This window comes from Cimex lectularius, unplaced genomic scaffold, assembly GCF_000648675.2.
Source record: "Cimex lectularius strain Harlan isolate CLEC.00 unplaced genomic scaffold, Clec_2.1 scaffold108, whole genome shotgun sequence".
Lineage (NCBI taxonomy): Eukaryota > Metazoa > Arthropoda > Insecta > Hemiptera > Cimicidae > Cimex > Cimex lectularius.
The window spans coordinates 839,736-857,542 of record NW_019392680.1 but is presented as its reverse complement, the minus strand read 5'-3'; the positions used below and the strand labels follow the sequence as shown (position 1 = coordinate 857,542).

The 17,807-nt window shown below is 34.6% G+C and overlaps 1 protein-coding gene and 1 non-coding gene across 5 annotated transcripts in view; one reads left to right on the top strand and one right to left on the bottom strand.

Annotated features, from left to right (window-relative positions):
- The window catches only part of LOC106668041 (synaptotagmin-4), a 230,326-nt gene that overhangs the window by 194,360 nt on the left and 18,159 nt on the right, over positions 1-17,807 (top strand). For all 4 annotated transcript variants that reach the window (XM_014396445.2, XM_014396446.2, XM_024225626.1 and 1 more), the window contains one exon: positions 15,570-15,805. In XM_014396445.2, coding sequence (XP_014251931.1) covers positions 15,570-15,805 — 236 coding nt within the window. The remainder of the gene's footprint in view (positions 1-15,569; positions 15,806-17,807) is intronic.
- Trnad-guc lies at positions 1,476-1,547 on the bottom strand. The gene has a single exon. It is a non-coding gene; the product is annotated as a tRNA-Asp (tRNA).

Here is a 17,807-nt window from a genome sequence, read left to right as displayed (position 1 = left end):
GTCGCAGAGAAAGTCTATAAATTTTTAATAAAATCAGTTACCGGCCATCCACGCTCTACTTTAATACCGTTCCTTTGTACACATGCATATTAGTTAAATGTGATCATTATAATTAATAATATCCAAGTTGATCAGTAGATGGTGTATTTTATTCGCAAAGCTTCCTGTCTTATAAATATCAAGAAAGTGTATTTAGACAATCTTTTTGACATAAGAAGGTTTATACTTTTTTGTCCTTCTCAGAGATTTAAGTTGTGACAGTATCAGATCATGTCGGAATGTCAGTGTCACCGTCCATGTGACAAGACGACGTATACTCAGTGAACTCGGTTTTATTATTTTAGTAATATTCTGATTACCTGTCACTTTTACGTACGACTCGGATTGCTACACTTAATAAATCACTTCTCACCGTAAATAGATCTATCTACCTTTCACCTTGACTTTTATATATGTTTATTTTTCTTTTGAATAATCTAAAAAAAAAAACAAGTTTGCTACATAAAAATATGTATATATTTTTATATCAATCATCATTAATCAGTTAAAATAGAAAATTATATTAATTTAATGAATTTAATAAATTTCCATGTTCTTTTAATCAAAACAATAACTGCATACTGCCTTTCGCTTTGTTGCAGGTGTATCACAATGCTCTGCGCTAGGCCCTACACTATTTCTGATTTATCTTAATGATTTCGTAGATTAACGATTCTACTTACGCCTTATTTGCTTCTACTTGTTATTACACTAATTAAAACAATTAATTAAGGTTTTTAGTTGAGATAAAAAAGTCAATGGCACGAGCGGGATTCGAACCCACGATCTTCGGCTAGATACGCTGCTGCTCAACCACTTGAGCTGTCAGCTATCGTGACCTCGATCCACACGGACACTAACTTCCCATCTCAACCCCACCTTTTGAATTTTCCCTCCTATTTAGTTAGTGTGAAGTTAGTGTCCGAGTGGATCGAGGTCACGATAGCTCAAGTGGTAGAGCAGCGGCGTATCTAACCGAAGATCGTAGGTTCGAATCCCGCTCGTGCCATTGACTTTTTTTTTTCACTTAAAAACCTTAATTAATTGTAATATATTAATTGGTCAAGCGGACCACGAAATTAGTGAATTTAACTAATTAAAACGTATAAAAGGGCAAAGTTCTAAAAAAACATTAATTAAAAACCAAAATATTTTATATAAAAATACCCATTGATGAGCGTAATATTTGAATCTCTAGGTGGATCAAGGATGTTTCCACAGAAGGTTGATTATTAGCTAATTTTTGTTTGATTCATCTCTGACCAACATTGAGATGTCTTTATAAAATTTGTGTTCACTAAAAATAATAATAATTTGATTTATAAATATAATAAATAGAAAGAAAATGCTCTAGAAATAAAACGGGGAAATAAATTCTTCGCCTGTGACCAAATTCACTTAGGCACCTTAAAATAAAAATTATACATAAAAATTACCCCCTCGGCAGGGAATCGAACCCCGGTCTCCCGCGTGACAGGCGGGATTACTTACCACTATACTACTGAGGATGTGTATTCGAGTTAAAACACAATACCACTTATACATATGTATATAAAACTTCTTCTCTATAGTAGATCCTCTAGGATTGGTCAATCTATAATACTGTGAGGTCGGTCTAGCGTTTGAGGCCATGCAGATAATCAATCTTCCAAACGATGCTGCCAAAATGTTTTCCAAACCGTTTAGAAGTTTTGTATTTGCTCGTCAATGTACACTCTAAAGACATAGGAATGAAATTTATTACTAACTCGACTATAACTCGGTCTTCAAACTATTATTGCTGCTCTTATACGATTTTAGGAGGACTCCAATCAACGCGACATCTATTTTATTTGAATTTATAAAATTTCAAACGGCGGCTGCGCTCTATGAGAGCGATGTAAATTGTATTGAACGATGCGAACAGTTGATAAGTCGGTTATTTGTTTTTGTTTATTGATAGGCCTGTAGTCAATATTTTTTTGTTTAAAATTGATGTAGTGTAGATATGCAAGGTACGATTTTCTTAGCGCAGCATTGTTTTTTAAATTTACTTGTCGGCTTGTGAATGTTGGTTAAATTGGATACAATTAACACGGTTAAGCAGGTTTTTATTTGCTTTACACTTTTTTAATGTGTGGCTTGCCGTACAGCGCTGACATGACACCGAGCTTCTGAAATGAGTAGAGTGGCGATTAAACTTGATACGTTTAAAACACCTGACAACTAAAATGTGATCTACAGCAGTGCAAATACTCCAGTAAATGTTTATTCAACGTTGGAATTTGCGTAAGTTTGGGCTGACTTCTATTACTAAATATCTTATGCCCATTTAATTTTTTCGCAGGCTTTTAGCCTCAATGAGTCAGCTGAATTACATCCTCTTTCTGCGTTGTTATTGTTTCCACCGCGTTTTCAATTTTGATTTTCTCTGGAACTTTTGCTACTGTTAACATTGCTAACATTTTATAGATCCTACGAGCTTTGTTTTAGTTACAAATCAAATCCATTTCATGATTACCAGAACATTGGACTATCACTTTTCCATTAGAGGTGCCCTTTTCAGTTTTAATACCGAGTTTTAATTTGATTGGATCTGTTATTTCTTTTAGTGATTTTTGTTTTTGTTTCCAAGTGATTTTGTTCTTTCTTAGGCTTTACTTTGAAATGTTACTTTCTCTCTTGTTTGCACTTACCTTTTAATTTGTTATTCACCTTTCTTTGCATAGGTTTCTTTCTGTTGCACCGGTGCTTCCAGCCTCTAATTTCTTGTTAAGTCCAACAATTTCAGTCTTACAGTGATTATGCATTTCTATTAACATTTCAAAAGCATACAAAATCTCTTTCTTCAGTTCATTTATCAGATTAAAACTCACGATCCTCACTTTTTTTAATAAATCGAGAGCACCTTATATAGCGTCCACCATGTTTTCTCTCATAGAGAGAGAGAGAGAGAGAGAGAGAACAAGAAAGAGGAAAGAAAGGAATGAGTGATAGATAGAGAGAAAAAGAAAAAGCGATAAAGAGAGATGAGAAATATAAAGAGAGATAGTGTAAGAAATTGTGAGAAGGATAATGGGAAAGACAAAGAGAGAGAAAACGAAAGAAAAAGAAAGAGAGAATGAGAAAAAGTATGAAAGAGCATGAGTGAGATTAAAAAATAGAGAGAGCGGGATAGTAAGATAAAGGTAGTACGAGAGTGAAAGAGAGAAAAAGAGATAAGACAAAGTAAGAATTTTTATATGCCATCCTCACACAAAATATACATACCATGCAGTTCAGATGAATTCATCATTACCATCATTTCTATTTATCATTTCTACCCGTCAGTTTTGTTGATTATCCATGTGTCAACAGAATCGTAATGTCAAACCAGAGTATTTTCTGATATTGCGATTGAAGTCTATAAGTTGATTAACGTGGAGCTTGAGACCGGAGTGGATGGTCATGTTGGCCTGTCTCGCTAGGTTTGTCTGTCCGACTGGATTCTGGCATTCCGCCATCTTCAGTGGTTTTGTTTGTTATTCGTCGCCTCTCTTTTTACGTTTAAAACGTTTCCAGAAAATTTTTAAAAAACGCAAACAAACGAAATCGTTTGATATCAAGAGCTAATAATTATCAGGTCAATATGGAGAGGGAAATCAATTTAAAATCCGTTAATTTTTGAGGTTTATTTAAGTTTAATGGATAAATAGTCATAAATATAATGAAATATATTGATTATTCGGAGATCGATTTGCGGTCGGGTATGACGTAGGTTTTAGAAAAACATTTTCTTGGTTGCCAACGTTTCGATCTTTATTGAGATCATCTTCATGGCCTGGGATTTATAAACATTGTTTAACTTTTCAAATGCATGTAGGATGTGAAAAAACACCACATATTTCTACAGAAAAATAAAATGTTCTGTATTTATTGTTTGATATTGATTGTTGTTAATTTAAATACCCTTGTCTCGGTTCTAGCTATCAATATTTAACTCTACTCAAGAGGTTAATTAATGTTCCCTAGTTGTTTTGAATGGGATATTGACAGCTAAACTAATATTGTTGTACAAACGGTGCCCTGTAATTTGGTTGTTTGTTCGAGGAAACGGATAGACTCTCAACGTAATAGTTCTGGTAAATGCAAGTTGAAAGGGCAAATTATGGAGTTGATGACGCAGAAAAGATTGTGATTGATGATTCACGCTGGGATTCGATTTAAAGAAATCAGAAAATCGCATTAGCGTTCATGATTCTTTAAACTATCTTCGCACAATTACTTCCAGTTACACAATTAAGATGTAATCACTAATAACTAATTGGACATATCGGTGATATTTGCTGAGTTAGCAGTAAATCCAATATCTACTTATGGCAAAGTTCCCAAAGTATATATTGATGAAATTACAGAAAACGAAAGTCTCAAAATTTAAGATTAATGAAATACTACACACTTAAGATTAATTTTCAAAATATTATAGAATTTAAAATTTCTTAAATAATAATATGAATTATTGACTTTATCAATGAAATCCATCATCAGCGTTGAAATATAGCACCAAATGAACGTTTCAATCAATCGTCGAAAGCCACCGGTATAATAAACAGTTATATGATTGTACGCCCGTGAGTATTCAAAATAAGTTAAGTTTGATTGGTTTTGTATTCATTCTCACTTAATAAATTTGACATGCTTGTTGGAGAGAGAAAAACATGTTGATTCTCGTGTATAATCCAGAAACCAAAACACCAAGTATCACCTCAATTCTTACAGTACTTTAGGACTGCTTCCCATCCCTGCAAAGTTTTCCAATATTTGCACCTCTGAACTTCTTTTTTAAATAATATTTGTTACTATCTATTATAATACATTATATAACATTGTGATATATATTTACAAATCACATGGCACAGTGAAAGTTTTGAGGAGAGTTATCAACCGTTGCTCTTCCAACAGAACACAAGAGCTAGTTGGCAAGGAAGCCCCAGGGCCATCTCCGTTTTGGTCGTCTGGTTGGATTATCGGAATGTATTATGTGTGAGTTGGATTGATCTGGGTAGAGAATTTTCGTAGAACCTGGAAAATTTGGTGGGGTTTGATATATTTACAACGGTTATTTTGAGGTTCGTATGGAGTGAGGCATTAGAAATATAGCAGGGATCAATTAGGAGGACTGTGGGTTATTGAAAGTTCAGCGCTGTTTAGTTCTATTCCATATTTTCAATCGATTTCAGTAGAGTTTTGTCCAAGTAGTTTATAGAATAGCCCTATCTGTTTAGTTTCTGTCATTTTATATTTAGATGTCGGTTCTAGGTTAAAGGTAAATCAAGGTATTTCCCAAGGTATGGTAAACCGTCGTTTTTAGGGATAAATATTTTGTTCAGGAATATTGCGTGAGGGGTTTTATTTCAGAGGGTAAATGGTAGGTGCATTTGTTTTCATTAATCTTTATCCTCCAAAGGTTACTCCATTCGGAGTGTGATAACAAAAGAGTAATTTTAATTTAGAAAATAAATTTTGGTTAATTGGTGTAAAAATTACTTACATTTAAATTTAAATTATAATTTATTTTAGCCTAGGATTGATCTTTTCCTCTTAATCATTTGTACACTCTCTACTTCCATCTTCGCTGGTTTGAAAAGGGTGGTGAGTGTGTGATAAAAAGTATCTAAATGCTTGCGTTATCCGGAAACAATCTTTAGAAAAGTATCAGAGGGTTAGGATTCAATTGTTTTGTAATTTGTTGTAATCCGGATAATCCATTCAATAATCTATATCCGGATACTCCTTAAACTTTCCATAAATATAGCTTAAACCCGAATTTCTCCTCCCGATTGTAATACGTTTTGCTTTGCTTGTCAAAAATAAGCTTCTCAAGATGAAACATTAATTATATTTGCCTTAAGAGCTAAACTAAAAGCATCAGTTTGGAAATAGAAATGTTAAGATAAAATAGAAATAGTTTTAACAATACAAATAAGGCTTTAGCAAATAAGATTAATACAAATGCAAATCGTAATTAGTTCGAGTGTTCAATTTAGATTTTTTCTCTTTTCCTTCTCAATGTCTAGGCTAGACTGACCTATTCATCCTATTATACATATAATTGGGAGTGTTATATGAAAATTTGAATAGGTTTTTTTTAAATAAAATCTTTGTACTGTTTTTCCAGTTCTTGCCTAGCTTGATACGCCTAAAAATGGTTTGATTGTAAGTATGTATATAATTTAAGGGAGGTTATGGTACTTTTGTATGCCTAATACGCAGCTGCAAAAGTTTTACAATTAATTTTTGTAACTATTCGTCTAATATTAAATGCGCAGTGGCTCCGCATTTTTTATTTGTAAATACAGAATGATTGGTTACTGTTGGAATGAATGTATTTATTAGTGCGATAGTAGTGTATGGATGGGTGGGTCTATGGTGGAATATCATGTACCCCAAAACCCACCGACCTAGGTTAATATTTTAGATTAATTGTAATTTTAATTGTACATAATGTATGGATGTATTTATTAGCGTGAAAGACGGCGGGTCTTTAGAATATCGAGTACTCTGAAACCCGCATATAGCCTCGGCTAGGAGTGAATGTTGGTGAATGAGATAGGTTCAGAGACTTTTCACCACGTGTGGGAGGGCTAAAAATGAAGAAATAACGTCCCAGAACACAACCAGAAAGATCACCTACAAAAAAGCTAAAAAAATAAATAAATAAAAATAAATATATTTTTAAAATGTGAGGTGGAAGAAATATGAGGTGCCCGCAATAGCCCAGGCAGCTAGCCGGCCGGGGGGAGAACTATTCCTCGGATTATATGAATTTTCTTTATCAGGAATTTGTCTGTAGAAAAATGGTTAAGATAGAATTTTTAAGCTACTGTTACACAAACCCGCCTGACGGCCATAACAAAATTCTATAAAACGAGTCAGCCGTTTAAATTGCCTCGACTGGAATGAAGAGGCTCACAGCCCGTCCGCCGCGAATAACGAGGAGCCTAACGATGTCCTAAATCTTCAGAGGCGAAGTTAAAATAACTTCGAGTCTTGAATAGAGGTTAAAAGTGTCAGAATTTGTATGAGTCCTTTAGAGGAAACAATCCGAGCCTTTCCGAGGGATGAATAGCTCGGGGTAGACAGGAAATACCAGACTTGTCAACACGAGTGCATGCCTTTTGTCACAGGCATTCGCCCCGCTGAAATCCTCATCCTCATCCCCTCTCGAGTCTATTATTGTTCACCCCATTTCCTAGTTACTAATTGCTCCCTTGAAAGGGTTCCGTATCAAACGCTGTTTGAACCCTTTAAATGGTATATTGGCTTACCCTTATGAATTAAACACGAATTAAGGCACATTAAAAGCAATAAATCAATTTTTATATCCAACAATACAATTCAATAAAATCTAATCAATGATAATTAACACAAGATCGATCCCCGTCATCTAGTCATGATTGTTTTTTAAAATTAATATTTTGTTTATGCCAAATCAGCAGAGCATCATTCATGATTCATCTTTTATCTCATGTTATCTACACAAGAATGCATATATATATTTTTTGACGTGCAACTAGATAAACGAAAATCATGATTCTTTGTCAGGTGGCGTTCATTCAGATGGTGAAGTAGTCGCGTATCGATCTTTTTAACTTTTCCGATTAATTTCAAGTGTCTGGAAACTGTCGTTCCACTAGTGGCAAGATGTGCAAGTTCTTTGACGAGTTGATGGAGGTTTTTTCTCAGCTTTCCTAAGAAGTTCTTCATCGATCGTTGTTCGAAGGTGTTCAGCGGTGTGGGTTTTCATAGGTCGAATCTCCTGAAGAAATCATTCCGAACCCTCTTAGCCTACAACCTAATTAATATCTGTGTGGTGTTTAGCAGCCGTTAGTTAATGATTATTTGGAGATGGTACATAAAACAACAATATCTCACTAGCAATCTCAACACGACACCCAATAATGACACAACATGTGTGAGTACAAATATTGTACTTTGATAGAGTCTAAAATTTCTAGCATTGTATAAATTCACTTTTTCACATTCTACATGAATTTGTATAATTTGAACAAAATTCCAGGCCCTGAAGATGATCTCAATAAAGATCGAAACGTTGGCACGATAAAGAAAATGTTTTTCTAAAACCTACGTCACACCAGACCGCATCTCACGATCTCCAAATAATCACTAATTAATATCCCAGAAATACTCGTCTTACATCTAACTGCCTACTTGAAAAGAAAACAATCATTATTATTAAGCAGACGACTAAAATATAAAAAAAGTTTAGCAGAGAGATTCAAATAATGCTTTTTTCTTTCTTAAAAGTGGTATGATAACAAAAATAAAAATTTATTCTGTTACAGACTTGTAATTAAAACCATCTACGACTCAAAACATAATCTAACAATTCTACAAAAATGATATATTACACGTTTACAGATTCAACGGTAAGGACAAGAAAATGAATAGAAATATGATTTCGTCCTTTTTCGGCAAAGGAAATACGTAATCCGGCAGTTTCGTGGCAGGGAAAATATTGCTTACCTCTTAAAATAACTTACATCTCCACATCGGTTGGCACGGAAGCATGACCATATTCAATAAAAAGAAAGTGTCAGTTTTTATGTTACTGCTTTGTTTCTCATTTCTCACTTCGAACAATATTGCATAAATTTACGCGCCATTTATTTTCACTGTCTGTTTTTTGACATCAATGATGACGGTGCCCAATCTTCAAGGAAACAAGTGATGAGACTTGTAATTTTTAGCTTAGAAACTCATCTTAAACACATATTGAGTTTTCTATATACAGGGTATCTCCATTATATCTAAATTTTATTAAAAAAATATATGAGGCATACAACTGGTCTAATCATTCGGCCGGTTTTATCGCAAAGCTTAATTGTTATTTTTATTTTTTAACTTATTTCCAAATGTTTATAATTATATTTATTTTAATAATTGAATTAACGAACGAAAAACGGTTACGAATGAAACAATGTTGAACAACGTTTTGGCAAGTTTGTAAAACTAACCATTTGCTCGATTGAACTGCCGAAGGATGAAAGCTCTAAGAAAATTTCTTTGTATAGCCGTCATAGAAGGGAAACGACCCTCCAGGGTGAGAAGGGTTTGAAGTAGGCCACTCATTCAATAAAGCGTTGAGTAGCGTCAGTGGAAGGGAAGAAGATGGCCTTTGTTCTAGTTTTTCCTTCATCCCGTCAATCAATCCATTTACGCTTTTAAAAAAAGATGTTCACAATGGTAGCGTTTTTGTCACATTATCAGCGTGACGAGGGAGAATAATCGCCGGAGCAAACGTAGAAAAGGTTCTAATTTGCCTTCTGTCAACCGGTAAAAGTTTCCTCTTCGTTCAAAAGTAATCCGTCTCGCCGATGAGTCGTTCCTTAGAAATTACCATTAATGGGTGTAGAAAGTTAGATTTTTGGAAAGGACGATTTACCCTCGCCTTGTAGGTTGTCCATATCTCCCCTGCTATACTTCATTTATCCTCGCCACCCTTCTGTCTCCCCAACCTTTTTATTCCATTTCCGAGTCCATTTTAAACGAGGCTCCCTTTTATCGGTAAATCCCATTTCCTTTTTACAGGATTGACTTCACCGTTGGATTAGTTAGATAAATTCGTCAACCTTTTTCCTGGCAACTAATATAATGCAATTTGTTTATTTTATTGGCTAAAAGACTCCTAATTGTATATTCATCACTAGTGCAAATAAACGTTAAACCTTTTAACTTGTAAGTGATCGAGTCTATCTCTATATTCTTACCCTATCAGACAATCTGTTAAACATGTCGTTTAGGGTTAAAACTGTTAGAAAAATTCATTGGAGGCTTACGGCCTTGATAGCAAGTTAAAAATAAGAGTGTATTAACGCAAAAATGTTCTATCGCTTAGAGTTGCTTAAATTTGACTTATTTTGTAACGCGAGTCAGCTGTTTTGTAAACCCTTTTGTGATTAAGCTTTCGTTTACTTTCAATTGTTCATTCCTTATCATGGAGTAGTTTAGGAATGATTGAGAAAAGAAAAAGATCATAAAACAGATATTCCAGCACTTATTTTACTTATTTTTAGAATTTAGAATTATAGCACAAAACAGATAGAGATAGATAGAGAGAGAAAGATTGATATAAATAGAGAGAGAGAGAGATAGAGAGATAGCAAGAGAGAAAAAAAGAAAGAACAATTATGAAAAAAGGGAAGAAAGAGAGAGAGCGAGAGAGAGAGAGAGAGAGAGAGAGAGAGTGAGAGAGAGAGGAAAGAAAGACACAGACCAATAGAAAGAAAAAAAGAGCGAAAGAGAAAGAGAAAAATAGAGAGAAAACAGGAGTGAGGGAGATAGAAAGAGGGAGGGATATATAGTACAAGAGGGAGAAAAGGGAGAAATAATGAATCAATGAATATGGTTTTATTTAAAAAATCTTGCAAATTTAGGTGGCAAACGATCTTTTACAATTAACCAGAGAGAGAGAAAGAGAGAGAGAGAGAGAGAGTGGGAGTGAGATTTGAATTGAACATTTTATTTACAAAAGCTCACAAATTTAGGTCTCCTGAACTTGAACTGAACTGAAAACTCTGAACTGAGAGGGTGTAAGAAACGTAGAGATAGATACCCAGAAAAAAAAATAAGGGAAGAGTAATGGACAATGCAGCGCTTCTATATGCTAAACCTTCACGACCGATCTGTCTTGTAGGTTTTAATCTATACAAGCTAGTTTCTAAAAAGAAATTGATATTTTGGGATTTTCTCCCTTTGAGGGGTTTGAGGAGAGCCAAACCAAACTCTCGCTTTGCATATTTTTCCCACTTCATAGAAAAACTTTGAATCATAAAATTCAAGGAAGGGTCAAAAAAGTCTCTAATAAGTATCCACCTCTTTTGCACGGATGCTCCGGCGTCTTAGTCCCATTCGACATTTCTTCATGTTAAGAGGTTCTACCTATTCCAAAATCAACATTCCTTTCTCTTTTACCATATTTTGTTTCGTTTTTGAACCCTTTCTAATCCCTAGTTTCTTCTTTTCTATTACGGATCTATAAATGATTTAAATGGAAAATAATATTTATTTTTTATTTGGAGATCATGAGATGCGATCTGGTGTGACGTAGATTTAGAAAAAAATTTCCTTATCGTGCCAACGTTTCAATCTTTATTGAGATCATCTTCAGGACCTGGGATTTATAAACATTGTTTAAACATACAAATATATGTAGGATGTGAAAAAATGAATATATACAAATATAGAATTTTTAGACTCAATCATTTTATCCAAACTTGTTATATTTACTCTTTTAACGTATAAAATCTCTAACAGATGTAGGATATTCTTTGCAATCGACCAGCCTTTCTAATTACTACGATTAGGGTTGTGGTCAGAAAGAATTCCTTATTTTTCCACCAACGCCGAACTTTCGACGACATATTTCGTCTTTCAAGGTCTACAGTGAACATTCTTCCATTAATTTTCATTCATACACATAGGTATACCACAGATGCTTGACAACTTACAGGTACTTAGTCAAAATGTCAAATTACTAAACAGGTTTATTAAATAACTCCATCTCCAAATTATACTATTTTTTAACAGTATAAATAGGAAACCTAATTTTAAAAATTATAAATAATAAAACAACTTCATTTAACAGGTACTTACATAAATATCACATGAAAGATGACTAGACTTGAGGTTTTTCTTATTAGATTTATGTACTACTTAGTAATCTAATGTAATACTTAGATGTTATACACCTCTATTTCTCACTGATACTAATATTTCTCCACAGCCTCTTATTTATATAAATAAATACGAAAAGAATTGTTTATATTTTGTGCTCGTTATTTCAAATCTAATGTGAATTGTTCTGATTTCTTGGGAGAGAGGGCTTGTCTTGTTCTAAAATCCCACTATAAATAACATTTAGACCATGGAGATCTGTTTTTAAATTACAAGACTTGTTTTTCAAAGTCATAATTATTACTGTGTATGTGATAATGAATATCCCAGCTGAGGATTGTTAAAAATGGAATTAAAGTCTACACCATCTCTAATTCCTTACAATTTATCATAAATATCAACTATAACTTTGAAAATTAAATTAATTAATTTTCTTTATCTATTAAAAGAATTGCGGAATCTGTGAAATATTTTATTCTCTTTCATTTAAGCATATTAAACGTTCCAGATGCCTTACTGAATTAATCACTTCTTCTCTATTAAAATTTAGTCATGTGAAATTTTTAAAAATTATATTACTTTCTAACAAGATTTTATTACTGAATGAAATTTCTTCCGATAAAAATTGCAATCTGCCTTGAAAGGCTAAAAGGTATTAAGATTTGCCAATGATTGGACAGGCCGATAATAAATCCCATAATCCCAATAGAGCCCGTATTTGTGTGAGACAAAGAGCTTACCTTTTCTGCCTCCTGGCATTGATCCTCCGACAGCAATAAAAAAGAAGAAAATCAGAAGTAGAGCTGTGAATCAATGGATGGAGATCTGTTTTTTTTTTTTCTACAATTTTTAGATTTTCTCTCGTGTTTTTTTAGATGTTATTAATAAATTCAAAACTCTGTTTTTTAACTACTTAAAACTTAACATAGAAATAATTGTAAACAGGTTTCGTTTTAGCTTTAGCTCTACTCTCAAATACTCTTTTTTCAAATAGTAACTAACATTTTCATTTTCAGATTCATTAGGTTCATTCAATTATTTGATTAAAAATGGCAACATCAATTGAAAAATCGTGCTGAAAAACGTTAGTAATTGTGAAAATAACACGTCAAATCAGATAGTGAAAAATACTTCACCATTGTTTTTAAGTCCACAATGAATTTTGTTTATGTCTATATTTAGTTTAACACAATGTCTAAATTTTAAATTAAGTTTCTTTGTAAATTAAAAATTTATCTGCTAAAAAGACTCCAGGATATAATCTTATAACTGGAGAAATACTAAAACAATTGCCAAAGAAGCGGATAGTTAGACTAACATACCTATTTAATGCTGCAATCAGATTGAAATATGTCCGCAGCATCTGGAATTTTGTAGAAGTCATTGTGATTTTTAAAAAACACGAGAAAACGAGGTAGAATTATATAAACCAGCATCGTTATTACCGACAGTGCCTAAGCGTTTCGAAAAGTTATTATTAAGAAGAATAAAACCTATTGTAGAAAAAAAGAAAATCATCCCTGACTACCAATTTGGATTCCGAACAAGACATTCAACAATAGATCAAATTCACCGAGTAAGCGAAATAATAGAAAAATCTCTTGAAGGAAAACAAATTTGTTCTGCTATCTTCCTTCATCTTTCACAAGCTTTTGACAAGGTCTGGCATGAAGGACTCATAAATAAACTAAAAGTGATCCTACCAAAGATGTATTTAGATATTACCAGTTCCTATCTAAATGACAGACCGTTGAGAATCAAACAAGAAGATCAATATTCAAAATTAAAAACAATAAACGCAGGAGTGCCACAAGGAAGCATATTAGGTCCACTTCTTTACTTGTTGTACACCAGTGATTTTACGAAAATAAATGGAGGAAAAATTATAACGTTTGCAGATGACCCAGTGGTGAAATTAATAAGACCGACTATCAACCATTCAACCAAAATTCTTCAAAATGCTTTTAATAAGATAAACGAATGGACAAAAAATGAAAAATCAAGCTCAATCAGCTTAAATATATACTTTACAAACAAAAAATGGAACATGTTTCGTCGCTCACAATCTATGGAACTATTATACCATACAGCAATACAGCCCAATATCTGACAATGGCTTTATATGCCAAGCTGAGATGGAAGCTCTGAAACACGAGAAGAAAAAAAGACAGAAATAGGTTTAAGGAATAGACAACTACACCTTGGTACATAAGGAATAAGGGCTTACCTAAGGATCTTAAGATACCTGAGGTCACGGCGCAATTACAAAGACATGTCGCCAATCCCGCTTCGAACAGGACAAGAATGTGGAAGCGACCAAACCCCGACATAACCGAAACACCGTCAGAAGATAAAAGGAACAAAACCATATGAACTAGTGTATCAGGAAGCGACGTAGGTGCTCTTATTCGTCTTTTGAGGTTATCCTATAATATTCGATGGGATTCAAGTCTGAAGAACGGCTGGCCAGGCGAAGACTCTGATGTTATGTTGTTGAACGTACGTTTGTACTATGCGAGCGAAAGTGGACGGGCAATATCGTGCATTAGAATAGGATCGCGACGATTTCATCGAGGATAGGCATCGCATGATGTTCGAAAATTTCATCCACATAGCGAGTGGTCATCAAAGACCCTCCACGAACAACAACCAACTCTGTGGAACTGTCCATTGAAATGCCCGCCCACACCACTTAACTACGTTGAAAAGGTTGGCTCTGTGAAAAATTACAAGCTTCGTACCTTTCATTTCGCCTTCCCCACACTCTTTCACACCCATCTGGAGATCGTAGAGCAAATCTACATTCATCTGTAAAAAGTACAGCAGACCAATCGGGTAAAGAACAATGGCTGTGTTCTCGAGCAAATGCGAGCCGAGCAACTCTGTGTGTTCTGGTCAATTCTGGTCCTTTTACGGGGCGAAAAGCCATCAGTCCATACTGATTTAATCTTCTTCGAGCAGTGAGTTTAGAAATTTGGACACCTCGAACTTCCTGGAGCTGATGAATCGTTTGAACAACAGTAAGGTGCCGGCAAAATTCTCGAAGTCACAAAACGGTCAACCTGTGGTTCTGTTAACCTAGAGCGTCCAGAACGGGACATTCTATGGAAGGCCCAGTTCCTAGTAAACGTCTAACGGCGTCTCGCAGAGTTTCGTAGGGAACTCCAATGGAAATAGCCGCATACCTGATGAAACATCCATCATCAATAAGTGCCACACAACGCGCAATATCCTGAGCACTAAATGGCATTTTTAACTATAAAAATTGAAATTAAGAAAACCAAGATGAAAACTAATCAGTTTACTGCTTCAGAATTCAAATGAGTCTGAATAAACATTTTAAATTCCGTAAAAAGTAAACATCGAAAAATCCTTTATCCTTGTTTTGGATTAAGAATTAAGTGTGTTTACCTGTAATTGATATTCCCAATTTAAAACATAGCATAAACAAATATTTATTGATAAAATCAATGAGACAAATTAAGGACGGACTTTTCTTTTATCGAAAAAACAAAACAAAAATCAATTGGGTGAACTTTTTTGCCTGCCAGTGTATATTATGGTACAATTAATGGTTGGTCTAAAAAGACCAGTTTTAATAAATAAAATTAAATAGTGAACAAAAGGTTTTTTTGTAATTACTTCATCAGTATAAATACTACTTATTATAATTAGAATCGTTGAAAAATATAAAACGTTTATTATCAAAAAGTTAGTAGATCTGGTATGACGGTATTCTCGACGGTGCAAATAGGGAATTCCTTTTTCCCAGTTGGGATCTAATGCAAAACGTGACGGAGGGTCGGGCTGCTCAGTATGTATGGCCTGGTTTCCGGCTCTTTCTACCTTTCTCAATCGTGTTTCATCTGTTACAGTGACTGGGCCAGCCTTGGTGTCCGTCCTTCTGGCCTGTTCGGTATTTCTGGTGAGTCTCGGAGCCGTGACATGCTTCTGCTACAAGAGGCGGGAACAGAGCAAAGCAGCCAGAGGCCGAGGAAGACCTTTGGCATTCACGAGAAGACCAGCTGCTGTACGAAGCCCGGCCACCAACACTCACTATCTCAAAAAGACACCGAGTCCGACTTCAAGACCGCCTTCAGCTAGTCCTATCGTAAGTACAAAAATATTGCTATTACATATAAGCCTTATTTTAAAAAAAAATCTATATGAGCGCACGGCAGTTTGTGCCATGTGTATCTTTACACGAACCAATTCACCCGAATTTTCTTACCCTCATATCGCACACCACAAGAAAAGTGACAAAACTCAAAAAAAGCAATTTTACAGAAGAGGCATATGGATAATTAGAGTTGTTGGCATAAAAATTGTCAAGATTCAACAACATCGTCTTTTGTTTGACCAAGACTTAAGAGAAAAAACAAACATTTAAAAATCCAGCTGTACTACCCCTGAAAAACTACCCCTTTTTCAGTTTTGACACGTTTCGTGCATATATTGGCTCTCAGTAATTTAAGTTAGTTTGCTTGCTCTAACGATAATGAATAGTGAAGGACTGTAAGGGTATTAATTGCTGTGTGATAGTAAGAGAGCATACTAGATTAATGCAGAATAAATGCAGGTTTTCCTTTTCGCTTCACTTTGTGAAAACAAAACTAATCCATTATGCTAAAGGGTACACATCGTTTTAAAGCCTATTTATCTCGCTTTCTTTATGTTACAGTCATTCTAGCAAAAACATTTAATTCAGTCTGTTCAGTGCCTTCAAACAAAATCATGTCTAAGAGCGATTTTCGGCAAATTTATTTCTATGAATTTAAACTTGGGCGAAGTGCAGCGCAAACCGCTCAAAACATTAATGACATTTGGGGCAAGGAACCATAAATGAATCCACAGTGCAGCGTTGGTTTCAAAAATTTTGTAATGAAGATTATGACCTCAAGAGCAAAGAAGGTGGTGGCCGTTCTTCTGCTGTTGACAACACCAGTTAAAGGCTATAGTTGAAAATAACTACTCGAGAAATGGCGGAAAAACTTGGTGTTGATCAATCCTCAGTCGTGCGCCATCTGGAAGCTATTGGGAAAACAAAGAGGTTCGCCAAATGGGTTCGGTATGAGCTGAACGACCGCCAAAAGGATCGCCGGTATGAAATCTGTTCGGTGAAATGATCCTTGAAAAAAAAGATCCATTTCTCAGTCGTATATGATGAAAAACGGATATTATATGACAATTGACAGCATTCTAGTCAGTGGCTGGATAAGAACGGAAAAGCCCTTCCCCAAGCTAAGCATACATCCAATAAAATTATGGTCACTGTCTAGTGCCTGTCTGCAGGACTCATTCATTGCAGCTTCCTTAATTCGGGTGTAACCATCACTGCTGAAAAGTACTGAAATAAAATTAATGAGATGGGCCGAAAACTGCGACAATTTATGGCCAGCAATCGGAAGAATCAATCCTTCACGACAACTCCCGCGCATCGGACTGTAGCACGACTTCATGAGTTGGCTTTAACACATCCACCATACTCACCAGATCTTTCTCCTACTGATTATTTCTTTTTTAAACTTCTCAACAATTTTTTGTGCGAGAAACGGTTCAGAAGCCAGAATGACAAAAAATATTTAGGGAGTTCGTTGATTACAGAGACCCTACTTTCTACGCTTCTAGGGTTAATGCATTGGTTGTGCTTGGTAAAAATGTATAAATATTGTGTGGTGATTAGTGACCGTTAATCGATAATTATTTAGAAATCGTGAGATGCGGTCTGGTGTGGTGTAGGTTTCAGAAAAACATTTTCTTTATCGTGCCAACGTTTCGATTTTTATTGAGATGATCTTCCTGAATTTCATTTCATCTTTCATTTCTTTTCATCTTTCAATTTCATCTTCAGGAAGATCATCTCAATAAAGATCGAAACGTTGGCACGATAAAGAAAATGTTTTTCTGAAACCTACACCACACCAGACCGCATCTCACGATTTCTAAATAATTGTATAAATAGTAATGGAAGTTATTTCGATTTTTTTTAAATTAAACTGTAGCTTGTTTTTACTGATTATCAAAAATCTGCATTATTTTTGCATCAGCTCAATACAAACCTAACAAACAAGCTTATATAACCAGGTAGTAAGTTTTTCTAAGGTTATTTTTGA